This window comes from Echinops telfairi, unplaced genomic scaffold (assembly GCF_000313985.2).
Source record: "Echinops telfairi isolate 266 unplaced genomic scaffold, ASM31398v2 ScPeMD7_7424;HRSCAF=8462, whole genome shotgun sequence".
In the NCBI taxonomy this organism is placed as follows: Eukaryota; Metazoa; Chordata; class Mammalia; order Afrosoricida; family Tenrecidae; genus Echinops; species Echinops telfairi.
The window spans coordinates 45,082,070-45,099,962 of NW_022111324.1; the positions used below are offsets into that span (position 1 = coordinate 45,082,070).

At 47.2% G+C, this 17,893-nt stretch overlaps 1 protein-coding gene across 1 annotated transcript in view; it reads right to left on the minus strand.

Moving 5' to 3' along the window:
- Window positions 1-3,170: 3,170 nt before the first annotated feature.
- Window positions 3,171-17,893, minus strand: part of KIF14 (kinesin family member 14) — a 65,713-nt gene continuing 50,990 nt past the window's right edge. Inside the window, exons 22-29 of the mRNA XM_004699787.2 lie at window positions 17,626-17,720; window positions 14,630-14,854; window positions 14,267-14,451; window positions 11,469-11,627; window positions 10,546-10,668; window positions 7,226-7,300; window positions 5,634-5,772; window positions 3,171-4,926 (exon numbers count right to left, since the gene is read on the minus strand). Coding sequence (XP_004699844.1) covers window positions 4,601-4,926; window positions 5,634-5,772; window positions 7,226-7,300; window positions 10,546-10,668; window positions 11,469-11,627; window positions 14,267-14,451; window positions 14,630-14,854; window positions 17,626-17,720 — 1,327 coding nt within the window. The 3' untranslated portion in view covers window positions 3,171-4,600. The remainder of the gene's footprint in view (window positions 4,927-5,633; window positions 5,773-7,225; window positions 7,301-10,545; window positions 10,669-11,468; window positions 11,628-14,266; window positions 14,452-14,629; window positions 14,855-17,625; window positions 17,721-17,893) is intronic.

The following is a 17,893-nucleotide window of genomic DNA, read 5'->3' on the forward strand; positions in this document are numbered from 1 at the left end:
AGAGCGAGGAAATTGACATCACATTAAAGGGTACGTTGGAATTGTCTGTAAATTGGGTGTTCATAGCTCGGGGGCAGCCTGTGCTCATCTGCCCACTCACTCCTCCACTCCTTACCCACCTGCTCCTCTCCTTTCCATCGCACCATCCCCTGCACGCACTGCCGTCAGCGTCTCATTTCCCCCCAACCCCCCTGCCGTACCCCAAGAAACCATTAACCCAATTCCGGTGTCTATAGATTTGGCCAGCCTGGATTTCATCAGCCATGGGACTGTCGGTTGCATCATAGGCATGTGGAGGTTGGACCGTGAACCAGGAAGACTGCCAGAGATGGGATCCATTTGAATTCTGGCATTGGTGAAGAATATTGAAAATCCTGTGGGCTGCTGGAAAACCAGGCAAATCTGTCCAACAAAACCAAGCTGGACCACGAATAAGTCAGACTGCAGAACAGGTGCGGTGAATTGTGACGTTGGTGAAGATATTGAATGTACCCCGGGCAAACGACCAAATCCACAGACATGACGGCGAGACTTCTTCTCACGTACTATGGACATGATTCGGGAGAGGCCAGCCCCGGGGGGACCTCATGTTTGGCAAAGTAGAGGGACAGTGTGAAAGAGGAAGACCGTCAGTGAGCTGGGCAGACAGTGGCAAGTCACAATGGGCTCAAGTGTAGGGCCGACTGGCAATCATTTAATTGTCATAGGTACGGTTGCGGTTGCGACGAATTGGAATGCATTCAATGGCATGTCACAACAGCGATACGGGAGCCTCTCAGCAGGGCTCTTTTCCTGTGGGGACGCTGGCAGGTTCAAACCACTGGCTTTGGTAGAGTGCTTCACCAGGGCTCCTTAAGGGAAAGGTAGGTCTTATTATCATCATCATCATCATCATCATCATGTTAGTAATTAAGGACTCTCGACAGTCAGCCGTGAGTGAGTGGAACCCCTGTCCCATTCAGCAACGCTATCTGGCTGTCCTTAGTGAGACTGGTAGGTTTCAGAGAAGGCCATCGGGCCCGAATTCTTGGGAAACTAATGCGGAAAAGAAGAGATGCTTAAAAGATGCTTAAGAGAATATGCTGAAAAGAATCATGGGGGATTGGAAGGAGACAAAGACGGAACAATCAGAGAGACAGAACCGGTAGTTTCCTGCTCTGGAAGTCATGAAAGACCTTAGAGCAAGGGAGCAAGGGAGTAAACCAAAGAATCCCTAGGAGTTTTGCATCGAGCTCATCGTTCTCCAGGAGAGCAGGGAGGGCCCTAGGGGAAGAGGCCAGACTGCAGAGGAGCGAACAGGAGAGAAGAAAGGGAAACCATGATCACATTGACAGCATTCGACTCTAACTCACTGCCATCGAGTCGATCCCGACTCAGAGTGACCCTATAGGATAGGGTAGAACTGCCCTCGTGGGTTTCTGAGACTATGAATCTTTACAGCGGAGCCTCATCTTTCTCCCATGGCGCAAAGGGTAGTTTAGAACTGCTGACCTTGCAGTTAGCAGTCCATCTCTTGAAGCCCATTATGCTACCAGGGTTCAAGATGGGAGTCTTAAAAAGGGGAAGGAGCACAGGAAGTGCTGTGCATTTCAGAATGTCAGAGATGCTGGTGGACAGCTCAGGCTGTGCATCTTGAACTTGAGGTCCACTAGGGGGCAGACACCTGATCATTTTGATAAGATCAGTGCACACTGAAAATTGGAGAAACAAACACATGCAAACGCCTTCAAACAGCTCTCAAAGTCTTAAAACTGCCATTGCCAGGTGTCACCTGCTTGATTAAAATGGTTCACTCCTCAATTCTTTCAGGAATAAATCAGCAATGTTCTGGGGCTCTCCGTATAGGCTCAAGTTTAGGGTGCTTACGGGCGCTGCAGAGGAAAATAAATTAATAGGCATCTTACTTGGACTTTAAGGTGTCTCTGATCTATGACACCAAATATTCACCAAGTGCAAAAGCCAACCAGGAGCCGTCTGGCCCAGACTGCAAATGCCTGCCAGACGCTGCTCCACAGCAATGTCCAGGTACATCCTGCTCAGGAGAGTCCACACGCCTTGACCGTCGGTCCCCTGACAAGGATGCTCAACTCAAACTCCCGGCCAGCAAGCCAACTCTCACCCAAGGCGACCCTGCATGACAGAGGGGAACTGCCCGGTGGGTTTCTGAGACTGTCACTCTCTGACGTAGTAGAAGCCCTCATCTGTCTACCAAGAGGCGGCTGTTGGGTTTGAACTTTGACCTTTTGGTTAATAGTAGCCCGACACGTAACCCACTCTCGCACCAGGGCGCCTTGAAGACGACGAGGCTCTCTCAATTTAAATCTCAGAAAGTCTCCGGCTGCAGATGGGCGGAGGGCCAAAGTATTAGCAGCCAGACCAGAACCCAGGACTGGGCTCTGCTCGGACAGGGTGGAAGGTTCACGCACTTGAGATTCGCCTGTGGCTGGTCTTCTGCTTTTTTATTTCTTCTTCCTCCTCTTCTCTCTCTAAGCCTCATGGTAGCTAGCTTCTTCAAGCTGTTTTCTTTTCCCCCTAGAAGCAGAATGGTCTAATATGGGTACAGAGGAACTGCTCAGCATAAACCTTATCTTTCCATTCCTTTCCCTTTGGATTATTTTTCACAGAGGGCTTTTGAATCAAGCAAGTATAATGCCATGAACAACTGAGGATCCAACAAGTGGGGGCTTTCAGACGTCCTGGATTTCAGCAATGTAATCTACTCCTGTAGGACAGAGGGGAACTGTCCCAGCCGGCTCCCCAGGCTGCGGTCTCTGTGGTAATGGCGGCGGCTTGGAATTGCCTAATTTCTGGTTGACAGCTGAGTGCTTAAACACTGTGCTACCAGGGCTCCTTAATGTTGTTTACTCTTTCCTAATTTTTAAAATGTGTAACACTAAGATAACTGTTATCAAGCCAGAGTTTTTACAGTAATTTTCAATCAGGGGAAAAAGGAAATGAAGAAAACCTATGAAAATAAAACTTTAGACCAAGACACAATTCTGAAGCTTATTACATTTATTAAAGGTGTTCATTTTATAAAATTATTAAGATGCATGATTCTCATAGCAAATGTACTTTTCACCATTCATTTAAAGACAGTATAACAAAATCCGTAAACAGTATAAATATATATAGATACACACACACAAAATTCACAAAGACTCTCAAAAGTTTTTGACCAGCAAAGCCATGAGTTTAATAAGGAGAAAACAGGTTTCAATATGCTGAACTTTAAGGCAAAAACTACCACACTGATACTTTGGGAAGTTCTTGGAAGAAGGCCAACCCTCAGAAAACATCATTATCTACATCTGCATTTCATAAAACCTGATAGCAAAGGTGCCGCTCAGCAGAGCACTGATGATTGAGAAAGAGAGAGTTTCGGAAGGAACACAAGTTCAAATGCCAAAAATAAGAGGGGGAAAACTCCACGAGAGCAAACGCGCTGATCTGCTCCGTGTTCACGCACCTAAAAGCACCGCGTAGTTCCCGCAGCTCTGTCCTGACCCTCATGAGCACTATCTGCTGACACCGTCTCTGCTTCCGGAAGAAACCACCCAACTCAGCCACAGAACAGCGGCCAGACTGCACATGCAAACGGCATCTACGGTGACTGAGGAGAAGGGGCAGTGCCACCAAGCAGGACCACTGCAGGACTCTGTCAAATCATTGCCTAATGGGAAAGCCCCCCAAACATCATCATATTATCTTTACTACTTGATTGTAGATAGGGATCATTTTAAAAAGTCTTACTTTCTTAAAAATTATTAAACTGTGAAATACAATAAAGATCTTGAATATCAAGTTTATCTTTCAAATGCTTCCATGACGACATTAACAGAGCACGCATTATCAAAGTCTAGCCTCGAGGCTCCTGAGTGTACTCGCAGGTGTGGTACAGGCAGTATTCAATTGGTTTAAAATGACAGTCACAGGCCCTTCATTGTGGAACGTGGAGTAGCGTGACTACTAGGCCGACCAGCAATCACATGTTGGTAGCCACGTGTCATCCGGAAAGAAACACAAAGCCACGCCCTTAGAGACACTCTCCAAAAAGACAACCAGGCGACCATTTAAGAAAAGCTTTCAATTCAGCAATGCGAGCAAGGCTGCCTCCGTTAAACTTGTATTGCGATCCCACCATCGGTCTCATCGAGTGAGCTGCAGAGAAGACCGGGCACAGAAGAAACGATGGATCAGGTTTCTACTCAGGGGACAGTCACTTAACTATTTACAAACCGCTAATAAAGCAATCAGCGCTAACACGTCAACACTGAGGATGAGCATGTGCGATTCCAGGTGATGAAAGCGAGCCGATGGCCCTTCCCTGGGTTCTCAGAGTCCTGGTCTCCGCTGTCGCCAGAGTTGCACTTGCGTGACCCTTCCTTCTGAAGTCACCCGCTGAGGGACATGGGTGTGCGCACGGGCATTTTCACATCAGGAGTCCACACACTGACAGGGCCGATGCCCCGTGTTTGGCCACCGAAACATACTGCCTTCCTGGAAAGACTGGCACTGCTTTCTGGTTTCCTATACGCTCCTGCCTCTCCCGTGTTCTTTCTTTCCCACAGTTGGCCCTTCAGCGCCTGCTCACCGGTGTTCACACCCACTGACTCCTCCTAGACGTGTGCTCCTCCGAGGCCGGGGCTGGGGACGAGCCGGGGAGCTCACAGAGCCGCTTTGGAGCACCTGTGTGCCTAGGTTTAGACTGCTGATGTTCTCTGGCATTTTGATGGCAAGTTTTCCAGGGTTTCGACAACGCCGGTCTTTCTTCTGATTCAAAACATAACAGAAGTGACTTGGCGAGAGATGCTAGCTCCCTGTTGGCTGAAGTGGGGGGCATGCTGAAGTAATCCTGAAACTTGTCGGTCAAGTTGCAAATACTTTCAACACAATTCTTGAGAAGATGACCATCCCTGTGGGAACCTATGCAAGATGGGGAGGAGAGAGTTAATTCACCCTTTCCGTTTTTACCAGGTGCTTCTCACTATAAAATCATCCCAGCTCCCTTTTAAGTCTAAGTGATCGTATCAGGACAATCACAGACAACTGAAGACTGTTCCGTGAAAGTGCCTGTCTGCTAGGTCAGTAAGTGGTTGCTCCAGATCTGTTTGGGCAGACTTACAGAATCCACATGGAATTCGGCTATCCCTGCTCCTCTCCTACGACTGTCTCATGACCCGACATTCCGTGTGGACATATGGACAGTAAAAACTCTCCTCCCTGACTAGTTTGAAAATGCACGGCGTATGCTTGGCAGTAGCATACAGTGAGGAGCGAGGCACGCGCAGCACTGCTGTGATGGTTAGGGTTAGCTCCGCCAGGCTTTCCAGAGGTTTGGCGGTTATGTAATAATGTCACTGGACAGTTACATGACGATTCTGACTTCCTGTGCCCAACCTCCAGTTTTTATACGACAAATGATTATGTAACATAACCCACAGTTAGGTTTGGAGCCTAATTACATCAGTGAGGAATAGGAGTATTCCACTCCCTCTCCTGGGAATTAACATCAATGCCAGGGCAACAGCTGGGCTTTAATGAATGACTTTGACCAAAAGTGAAGAAGAAGAGTACCCAGAGTCCTTAAAATATAAACTATGACTGACTGCTGATCCACTGCAAGTCTGTACCTCTCAGTGCAGAAATAGTTAACTGAACAGTTTGCTGGGAGCACCGTTGTAACTTCAAGAATTCTGAAGCAAACGTAGCCAGCTGCGTCCACTCCTGGCACCCGTGGTTCTTTTCTCGTGCTTGAGCGCTGGGGTCTTTCTGCGTGTACACAAGGTTCAGTGTGATTTAACTTGCACGCGGGCCACATGGCACGAAGACTAGTTAATGTGACTAAAGAGGCTGGGACCGTTCCTTTAGGAGAACAGGCTTAAACTTGCTCACCAGTGCTTCGCTTCAGTTCTATAAGCAATACCCAAACACACCGCCATCAGTTTCCCCAAAGAAATTCAAAATTGCAACTAGTTTGGCCTCCAAGCGCTACCTGTCACCCTGTGACATGAGAATGAAGCAACCCTGCGACAGACACAATCATAAAGGATCAGACGTACTTGATCTTAAGGATTCGTCTTCATAATGGCCTTCATTTGTCTAAATAAAAAATTAGACTCATGGGAATTAGTCTCCTCTTTAACACACTGACCATCTACACTACGATGGCGTAGTGCTTAAGTGCTCAGCTGGAAAACAGCAAGTCAACGTCAGTGGTTCGAGGGCACCAGCCACTGGAGGAGAGATGTGATCATCTGTTTCTGACTATACTTTGGAAAGCCAGTTGGGCCGTCCCTCTTCTGCCTGACAGGCTCTATAGGGGTCAGGGTGGGCTCCACGGGGAGGGCCTAACATGCTTCTCACTCCTGGGACCTGAGAGGCATTTGTGCAATTCACCAGCATTTTAAGGTTTTTGAGCATGCTGATTATTAAGCACAAATTATTTTTTAGCCTATAATGACTGTAGTAGTTACATAATCTGGTGTTAATTTGCGCATTAAGAGTGTAGGGGTGGCGGCTAGCCTGTCAATCAGGATATAGCCAATGAGATCTCTGTGTGAGCATAGCCTTCTCCTGAGGATTCTGGGAACTCCAGTATTTCCTCCTTGAAGGCCAGAGTGTCTCTCTCTCTCTCTCTGCTCACTCCTTATGAGATATCCCTGTGGAGAAGACACATGGAGAGGGGCTGATGGAGCCAGACTTGTGGAGCTGGAGAAGCCACGTAGAGACCCCTGCCAGCGCTGAGATGCTTACAATGCCACTGGGTCCAAAAGACTTTCCATCACTGGCCTGTGATCTTCCTGCATTTGGCATTATTGCATGTGCTTTGTGAGTCTGAAGAGGGCTTTGTAGATTGGTATTGGAATTATGGACTTGATCTGGACCCGGCTGGGATGTTTTCTCAATATTCAAGTGCTCTTGTATATAAACCTCCTTCTTATATACCCGTGAGTATCAATGGATTTGTTTCTCTAGTCTACCCAGACTAACACAACGACTAGCCAAGCACAAGCTGACAGTTACCAAACCAGCAGCAACAGTAAATGTATTCATCGATTTCTGTACAACCCGTTCCATTTACTTTCAAGTTACAACATCTGAGAGGAAATAGTTATTGTGCATGTTTCAGTTGGATCCGCACAAAGAAGTCTCTTGGGCTAAGAAAAGAAACTGAAATAAAATAAACAAATCAAACTTAAAAATAATGCAAGACTTCTCTTACCGTTTTCCAACCAGCAAGGAAATTTTCAAGAGATCTAAGCAATCCCATGGCATTAGCTTTCATCTGCGTAGTAACCTATAGGGTGCATGGAAATATTTTACTCTGTGAACAATTACATAGAAATATAACAATCCTAGCACTGTATGGCCTCTGCTAGGGAAGAGCTCTAGTGTGTCAGTCAGGAAACCAGAATTCTCTCTCTGGGGCTATAATGAAATCGCTCCAAACCCACTGCCATCGAGGCGATTCTGACTGATGGTGACCCTGTAAAGAGCGGGTAGACGCTGCCCCTTTGCACTTCCATGACTTTAAATCTTTACAGCAGTAGACAGTCTCATCTTACTCGTGTGGAGCCAGTGGTGGGTTTGAACCTTGTGGTTAGCAGCTCAACTAGCTGGATTAGAAGCCCAGCTAGTCAGTGCCCAAGTCATCTAAGTGGTACTCCGCTCAGGACAGACTACATGTTGAACTTAAATTTGGATGCTCTTCAATGTTTGTTATTGCAATCCATATTTACATACGTATAAACCAAACCCACTGCTATGCAGTCAATCCCAACTGGCAGCCATCCTACTTAGGGCTCCCAAGCCTGGGGATCTTTATGGGTCCACACCGCTCATCTTCCTCCGGCAGAGCTGCTGGTGGGTGGGAACTGCTGACCTGCAGCAAGCAGCCCACTGCCTCTAAACGTGTACAGAGTACACACGAAGGGAATAACATGTCCTAAACTTCACCTGGAAGGAGGTAGAGTAACTATTAAACAAACAGTATAGTCCAGGAGTGTCACATGTATTTTATTATCTGGTTCTGAAAACCTGCATATGCTGCTGTTTGGTCCCACGTCCTGTCTCCTAAGACTCAGAGCCAGGGAGGCCGGGCTACATTCCCTTACTGCTCAGTGCTGCCATCTAGCGCACGCTCTGGCTTCCGTTCTCCCAGGAGATTCTGTCTGAAGTCTTTAGCCCCCCCTTACGCACAGATGGTCCCTAAATGTCCTCGGTGTGGTAAAAACAAAGACCCACAGTCTCCTTTGCTTTTCTGACTCCTGTTTTAAAACTGTAACCTCTGTTTTTGATGTTTGAACCTATTTTCTATTCTTTGGATATTTCTGGTTTTCCTCTGTTGATTCTTAGAATTGTTAACTTACACAAACATTGTAAGCTAGCAACCCACCATGAACGATGACGCGTAGCTGTGACACAGAAATAAATGAGAGCAGAAGGTGGGGGCCTGCACGGAGCTGCAGCTGAGGCACAGTGCACCCCAGCCAGAAGGCAGTTCCAAATCCAAGACGACTAGCATCTGCCTTTACAGCTTATGAAGCTCCCTCTCCGGGCCCACGAGTTTCCTCGGGACTTCTGCACTGCAGCCAGTGCCGGACAGAGTGTGCTCAGGGGCCAGGCCCCGTGGGAGATGCAGCGGTGGGCTGCGGGAGCTGTCCCCTGCCTCAAAGTTCAGTGATCAAGCCCAAATCCACCTCGGGTCCACTGGAAACCGAAGGGACTCAATGCTCTTGTCTTGGTGAAAGTATCAACTCCCGTCCAATGTTTCTATGTTAGAAAATACACAAACAAAACCCCCACACAGGCGGGAGAGGTAGGCACCCAAGAGAAGAGAGAAGCCGTGCCAGTCAGCCAAGGGCCTGAAGACTTCAGGGCCCCGGGACTAGCATTTTCAGACCGGCTGTTTCTTCAGCGGGAGCAGCTGCTGCTGCAGGAGCACTGCGCTTCCAAAGTGGGGCTGCAGAGGCGGAGCGAGATGCTCAAGGAAGGTGGGAAGGAAGGAAGCAATTGAACCCTGCGGGTCCTTCCGGGGTCACGGGGTGGAGCTCTCCTGGGAGGAGATAAACGCACAGGTAGGCCAGCAGTCAGGGGACAGGAGGGGAAAAACCCCTGGCTAAAGTGACTACTAAGTATGTTAATGCCAAGGTTTCCCTAAAAAGAAGACAAAAAAGATCTCGCATACTCGAGCTGCTGGTGCTAGCAGCCTCAGGAAGTGTAGGGTCCCCAAGGCATTCAGGTTAGAGCTCACCCCCCCCCCCGCCCCCGCCCACCCCAGGACCCCAGCTAAAGAACCGGGATGGGCTGAGACAGCCTCAACGACCATTTATTACAACAAAAGTCTCGCAGGAGAAGTCTCTGAAATTCTCAAACGCAATTACAAGATCGGATCTTTTATCTCTTCCCACTTGACGTACATTTATGCTCTAGAAGCAAAAACTGTTTAATGCAGCAACATTGATATACAAAATCCACTCTGTACCACAGAGACTGCTTGGGAGTCAGCCGGGAGAACAACACCCTAACCCACGGCCTCATAGTTGTGAGGCCCTCCAGGGCTCTGAAACTCACAGAAATAGTAATATACTCACATTGTCATAATAACCCATATCTTGCAAAGTTATACACCGCTATTTTATGTGCAGTGACCGACTCTGCAATGCAGACCAGAGAAATAATTCAACAAACAGACAGCTGACGAGGAAGGGGCTATGGTCCAGGTATTATAACATGTGGCAGGTGAAGAACAGGCCGGTAGGCAAGGGGCACCAGCCAGGTTTCAAACACAGGTTTTGCGTGACCCAGCCCACCGGTAAGCCAGCACGGGTTTCATGCTTTTATGTCACTTAGCCAGGGAGGCAGCGTGGGCGTCGCTCACAATGTCCTGGCCTCTAGATTTTGGTCTGAAATAACTGGTGTGACCCCCCCGGGCAACACGTTCAATTGAAGATTGGAAATTGGTTACAGCTAGTCCCCTAAGCAAAGACAAGGTAAGAAGAGGACAACAGTGACTAACACCAGCTGTCACCACCACAGCCCACTCGGCTCGGGGTTCATGCAGCCTGAACCCTCACTGCCCCGCATGCAGCAGAACCCCGCAGGGCAACCTCAGGAGCTCGCCAGCCTCATCCTCCAGGAAAAATAGCAATTCAACATCAAATAGACACATGCAGAAAGTTCCAACTCACAGAGTTAAAAATGCCTTTTGTTGTTGTTGTTAATGGGTTTTGTTTACGGCGGTGATTGTTGAAAACACACTCATCCAGGGACAGTGTTGTGCGGCGGCGGCCACCCTCCCCTCCTTCTCTGAGCGGTTCCTCCTCCATCAACGTAACCCCCCTGCCCCGGATTTCTCCTAACCACTCAAGTTGCTGTTGTCGACGTGATGCCAGACAAATACTTCTTGAAGAGACACGATGCTCCAGACAGGTTTTCTTTACCAATTCAGTTAGATTACTGCTTGGGAGTTAAACTGTTTTTAACACACTGCCCGAGATAAACTATTTGGTACAATATTGGACATTCTCTTATTTATCTTACCTCGTTCTCTGGACACTGCTTTAAGAGTTCGTGTTGAAGTTCTTTTGTTTTTTCCAGCCCAGAATCTAACAGGATCTTCACTCCTAAGCATACACCGTCACAAACAGCATCCATAAAACCCTCCTAGTGAAAGTTGTTAGGCATTAATAGGCAAATTCTAATTTCAAATCCTTTTAAAATGTTCAAATAATTAAGTTACGGTTTCTCCTATTTTAGGACCACATGGTAAGTTCATTAACTTCAGCTGCAGGGGTGAGACAAACAGTCTATAAGGAAGGAAACTGGCCAAACTGCATTCAAGTATTTCACATATGAAAATCCAGTCCACTGCCATTGAGCTGGTTCTGACCAACAGTGAGCCTATAGGGCAGAGTAGAATGCCCCACTGGGTTTCCAGGGTTGTCATCTTTACAGAAGCTGACTGCCCAGTTTTTCTCCCAGGTGGCTGGGGAGTTGGAACCACAGCTCCACACTTAGCCATTGGGGCACTGGGCTCCATCTCCCACAGAGCGCACGTTGTAAGGAATGCTTATGGCTGGAAGAGTTATACATAACCATTCTTGTAAAGCCATACGTCTGCAATAACAGGAGTACTTAAAGCCAGCGGATACTAACTTTCTAGAATCACAGAGTTCTTCGTGTGCTGCTTGGCTGAGAAAAGCATCTAGAGCTGATTACGACCATCCCTTTTTTAAAACGTCTTTGATTAAAGGGAGGGTTCCCGATCATCGGGTACAACTGACCAACTTAACTGGAAACGGCTTTAGATCTTATTGCCAAACAACTAAAAGTAGGTGCTATTTTTGAAAACGAAAAAGAACGGGTCAGGATTCGTGATTCCAGCTATTATCAGAAGTATCGTGATTCCAGCTGGTGTCTGCTGCTTGCTCAGATGAAGGCTTTGGGAGTTGCAGTGAAGTTACCTGGAGGCTGACTGCCTCATTGTGATTGTTGTCCAGGAAACGCAGCTGGCTCCCTTGCAGAACCACTAATTGTCCCACGCATCTGACAGCCTGCTGTACAATGTCAACCACTTTCTTCTGAGCTTCTTTTACCATTGACGAGATATCCAAACAACATCCCTAGATGGTACAAACGAATCAGTACATCAGATAAACGAGAATGCAAGGGGTGGTCCCCCAAAAAGACAGGAACAAAAGCTGAAAATAATAGAGTCTGCATCCGGTCAGAGTGACCTGACCTCATAAAAGCATCAGTCACAACTCGGAGACCTCGATGGAAGGCGGCAGAATGAATGAGTCTCTCCCTCACAGGTGCTAGCACACAGTAGGAAACAGAAAGCAAGTATGCCCCTGACTTTGGCTTTGAACTTTTCCTACCCTAAAACCGGCTTCAGTGATGGAGAATAAAGAGCGTCTCGTTTTATGTGTGGAGAAGGAAGAGGGAGCGGAAACAAAAACACAACGCTTCAACAAACGCACAGGAGTCCACCCAAGAAGCACGTGGACATCTCTTGAGCTTTTCGTCTTCGTTTCCCGACTAGCCACTGAGAGGCTCTTCAGAATACTTCTCTTGGCTGGCTTTCTGGAATATTCTCACTGTGTTGTAAAGACGGCCAAATCATACTTCGGCTGAAAGTATAATCACTAAACCCAGCTTAACTATGCACGTCTCCCCCAAGACTAAATTGACCTCCAGGTTGCCTGTTCTCTCCAGCCTTGATTCTTCATATAAAACATTATCACGTCATTGTAAAAAACCCCAAATCAACTACACAGCATTCTGACTGGATGGAAACTACACACAAGTTACTCTAATAGGTTTTGTTTTGAATCAACATGAACTCCTCTGATCCTCACAGCAACCCTGCCAGCAAGGTGTTGTTATTTTTCTTTTCCAGGTGAGAACTGATTTACCCTGGGTCCAAGCCCTTGGTTTTCCAAACCCCAAGCTAGTGGCTTTATTTAACGGGCTCTGTGCTGCCCGGGATCTCTGGGTGGGGCCGGGGTCTCTGGGTGGGGCAGAAGGCTAATGTGCTTAGCTGCTGATCAAAAGGTGGGAGGTGGGAGTCCACCTAAAAGGGTCTCAGAAGAGTGAGCTCCTTCGGCAAACCAGTCACGGGACCCTGCCACAGACCACTCTTCAACTCCTCCCTCCTCTGTGTGGCCGGGTCAGCCCCTCTCCAGGCCTGTTCTTTCATTTCAGGGCGCGATGCTATTGATCGAAGGAGCTCGAGCGGAACAGTGGGCTGCTCACCACAAGGTGACTGGCAGCTGCTCTCTGGGAGTAACTGAGGCTTTCTGCTCCCGTAAAATGTGCAGCCTTGGAACCCACAGGGGCGGCGCTATTCTGCCCTCTGGGGCCACTGTGAGTTGGAGCTGGCTGGAGGACGGCGACTTTGGCGCTCTGTTGTTGTTGTTGTTGTTGCTCCTATGCTATTATTCATGCCCCTCCCCGGGGCTTACCGCCCAGAGGACAGCCTTAGACACAACAGCTATATCAGAAGGTCTAATGAGTGAAGTAGAGGTTCATTATAGAGTAAACTAAGAGAGCTGCCTAACCAAGTCTTAGGGAGACCCAGAGAGACCTGACAGAGAGGAGGGTCATTAAAAATCAACATTCGATTCCAGCTTGAGTCGTTCGATTCAACAGGCAAATAAAGATTTCCAAATCTCAGTAAACAGCCCACTCATTTCAGGAAGTATTTGGTACAACAAAACTCGGCGACAATAAAAGAACGCTCCAGGACTTCTTACAGAGGCCCCGGCGGAGAGGATTGGCTATCATTTTCCAGCGTCAGGTCCCCCTTCCTGTCACACGCCCTTGATTTCTCATGTTGATACACAGCTGCCTGGAATAAAAACCAAATTTCCCCCCAAATCCTCGCAGCTAGATAAGACTGTGGTGCAGTGTTGACCAATGATACGCAAGTAGAAGGGCCACAGGGTCATTTCCAAGATCTTCTCGGAAAGGAGGGCCCCAGCCCTTTTCCTCCTTCCCAAGTCAGCCAAGGGAGCTCTGCCGTGCACGCCGCTGGGCATGGAGGGTCAATAAAAGAATGCAGGTGGGGACACCAGCAGGAGGCTGGCAGAGGGGGACCCCAAAAGGAGCCTGAACCGTGCCTGCTTGCAGCCTTCACGTGAGAGCAAAGCAAGCTTGTCGTGCTTCTTACTCACAGAAAAACCTAATCTGATACAGGTGACTCTCACTGGGGCGCTGGGAAGAGCCGCAGCCCCTTGCTGTGCTCATGGGTGGGGTTTTAGCTCGTGTACTAGAGTCACAAACCTGAGGAGGCAGAGCAAGTCATTTTATTTTCTCTTCCCAGTGCCCTGACTGAGGGTCACCATGGGATCATGGTGAGACCCCTGGCCCGAGCCTGCTTGTGGGAGCTCAAATACCAACTCTACGACTTAGGAGTTGTGTCACCGTGGGTACTCACTTTTCCTCTCCTCTTGCCCTCATTTTCCCGTCTATAAAATGGCGAGAATTAGAACACCCACTTGTAAGGTTGTCATGAGGATTACATGAGGTGCAACTTGTCAGTCACTAAGAACCTCCAGTGTCTAGTACACAGAACGCCGTGGAAGTCTCGGTCTCGTATGTCAGTTATAGTCTCAGGACGTCAAAACAGAAAGGACTTCTGAAAACCCTCCCTCTATAACATGGATGCTGCTGCGAGGAGCCTTTGGACAGGAAGCAATCAATAAATACTTTACTGAACAAATGCCTATTTCAAAGGACCATAAGCAAACCAACATACCTGCAGAAATAACTGTAAATAGCCTCCGAGTTTCTTAACTTCCTGCCTTAGCTCGCCCCCCAGCCTCGCGGTGCGTGTGCACGGAGGGGCCACACTCAGCCAGTGTCTGGACAGCACCACCAGCTGCTCGAAGGCGCACGCCACCTGGACAGTCCGTGACTGGGTGGCGCGATCAGAAGAGAACACTGTGAAGGGGGCAGGGGAATCGTTGGAAGCACAATCGCCAAATAAAAAGGGCTCACACAGGAACAGCATTAAAACAACACTGTAACCCAGTTCAAGCCTCCCGAGCGCTATGGGAACAACTCAAACCCAAGTGCCATGCGCACGCATGAGGCGTCATCGAGGCCCGAGGCAACTCACAGCTCTCGGGACTGTCCTCGTCCTGTCGGTCGTGCGCCTGGGCAATGGCAGCGATGCCACTGTAAATTTTCAGTAAGTTAGCGGTTAGGGTGTCTGCCGTGGTTTCTTCTTCATCGTAACTCTGCCCAAGAAAATCTAATGAAGAGCCAATCAATTCTCTGCAAATTCCAGGAAGAAATGACTCCGCTGAATTAGAGTAAATGGTGCTTGGTTTCTCCATCAATCCTGTGCCAACAGAAAACAGGTGTCGTCAGCCTAGGGTTCATGCCCAGAAGTCTCTCTCAAACAAGGCATGAAGGCAAGCACACGATGAAATCATCCATCAATACACTCAGAGCTGGTCATTCTGATTTCAGAACAGCCATCCTTAGGGCTTGACGCCACTGTGAAAACACAGGCCCATGCAGGGACCGGTCACGGTCACTTCTCAACAGGGCCCCGCAGGCTGCGCCATCCCTCCGCAGCGATACGGGGAGAGAGAAGTCAAAACCTCATAGAACCAGTGGGTTAATCTCCGCGAGTTACCGTTTGGGTGAAAATTAATCATCCTTAACCCCTAACAGACTGTGGATTGGTGAAAACTGATAATTGAGTAAAATAAAATGGGGAAAGTAAGCCATGGAGTCAATGGTAGTGAAAGAAATAATCAATACCCCTAGGTGTACTATAGCTCCCTCTCTAGGTATGCAATAGTCACAACAAAAGCCAACTGAACATCGACAGAGAGTGTAGCACGTCTCTTGGAGACGAGTTTTCAGAATAGCTAGCTTCCTAAGCACTTTCCAAGCCCAGGAAGAACCTCCAGAATAACTTTATCCCGGAATGCCAACACACGAGTGCAGCGCTTGTGATGTAGCACACATCGTAGTTCTCTGGCCCAGTCTATGGCAGGTTAGAAGCAGCAGCAAACACAACGCAGGTGGAATAAAGGCAAAAGGTGGGAATATTACTAAGTTAGAACAAAGACAATTGAGGAAGAGAAAAGCCTTATTGTTATAAGGTAATAATGAACCATCATTACCATGCTGATGATAATTAACTATATGTCTTGGTTTAACAAGATAATGACATATAAATGCATTCTAAAATCCAATATTAACATTTTAGGAAAACATGCATAAATCTAGCTGTAAAATAAGACCCTTTATATTAGAAGTTTCAACATTTGCTCCATTTCCAACGCTGGAGAATGCTAGATGCAGGCCGCGTGCAGAACCTCAGAGATGGCTGCCTCAGACGGAGAGAAGACAACAGACGCACAGCCACTGCGTCGAAGTCAACTGGGGCCCTATAGGGCAGCGCAGAGCTGCCCTGTGGGCTTCCAGACGGCAGTTCGTTACGAGACGACGCAACTCTCTATGGGCACCGGAAGCCGTATCTTTCTCCCACAACAGGGGTCTGGGGTGCCTTATATTGAATGAGAGTGTGCTTCCGTTTCCATTTCAAAGACTGTGAAAGTATCAGAGGTGCAAACAAGTGACTGATACAGTAACCTAGTTTCTAAAAACAGCCTTGAAAGGGCAGCTTCACCTTGGAAAAGTTACCTTTGTAAAATGTCTTACTATCAAATAATGCTGAAGAAATAAGTTGTTATCACAGCTATGTCTCCTTTTATTTAATTGGCAACTGAAAAAATAAACAAATCAAAACACTCTGTGTCTTATTTTGGCCACAGGAGAGCGAAGGGGCTGTCCGCTCCATCAGAGTCACAGGCTCCAAAGCGCTAAAGAGGGTCTGCTTTCTGTGAACCGACTCTGGGGCAGTGGGTTTGGTTTCGTTGATATTTTGACCTAAGATTAGTTAGGTGGTACAGATAATCATGATTTTCCTAAATGATCATTTTATGATTCAACAAAAAGAAAGCTTCATTTCTTTAAAGTTAAGTGGAGATATACGTAATTCCTTTTATTGCTACTCAGGCTCCATTAGCATATTTTTCATATAGGTTATTATGTTACATAGGAATTTTAAAGTTTTAGGTTTGTTGCTGTATAATTTATAAGCATTAACATATGGTAAATGAATTTTAATCGTACAGCTTGCTGTTTTCTATATATGTGTATACTCCAGTGTAGCCCCCATGGGATGAGAGACAAAACATTTCCATGATCCCATCCCAACAGTGACCCTTCCCAGTCCAGAGCCGCTAATGGAGGTAAGCCCTATCCAACCCTGAATGGCTAATCCTGCCTCCTGTCACCAGACAGTCGTCACTTGCCTGTCCTTGAACTTCACGTAAACAGGGTCATACCATATATACTCTTTTTGTGCCTGGCTTCTTTCATGCAACATAATGTTTGGGGCGTTCCTTCAGACGAGTGGAGGAAACACTAGTTGATTCTTTTGTGATTGCTGCAGTAGCCCCACACAGCAACCGGAACTATGACAAGTAGTTACACATACAGACTTACAGTGTATCCCCCATGCTGAAGGTAAAGTAGCATTATAATCAGTATTGCTGCAAAATAACCATTCAGAGGAACTTTTCCTTTTAAACATCCTTTCCCAATTAATTTCAGAATAGATCGCACATGCATATTACATAGAGAACGCCATGGGAAGGAGACTGTCCCCATCGGTTCCATTCTCTTGCACTCCGTGTTAGCCACGTGCACGCTATGGTGTCCTTTCGAGCAAGGTCTTTCTTATGCATTTTCAAGCATGTATGTAGACATATTTCCCTTCTTCTCCACACAATAATATATCTTCTGTACTTTGTTTTTTCACTTATTAAAAATAGTATTGCTATATATTTCTGAACATCTGCAAAGCCTTCCACATTTGACTTAGCCGTGCTACTAAGAAGCTTTGAAATAAATCACATAGCATGGAACTTTAGGGATAGAGGGGCCATCCCGTCTGTGTGTCAGTCCCCAACGCACCCCAGTTTACAGAGGTAACGGAAACTTCTGGAGATGAAATAATTTACAGAGGAAGGGCCAGGACTAGAATCTGATGCTTTCCTCGCTGTGCACAGAAATTTGATGTAGAAATACCTGATGAACGAGAAGAATGCAGGCTCTGAGTCGGGTGGACTTGTATGTCATGTAAGCAACCAGAAATTCTTCTGTTTTTCATCAAACTCCTACTCCTGAAAAGAAGTAAACCATAGACTGGGAGTTGCATATCATATAAAATAATATTGTTAAGAATGTTCATACAGCCTCTAAAGAAAGGGTGTGCCTGGGTGTGTTTTCCAAGCAAACATTTTCACCAAGGGCTACTTAGGTTCATTTGGTTCACTAAGAATTGCCCTGTTTATGT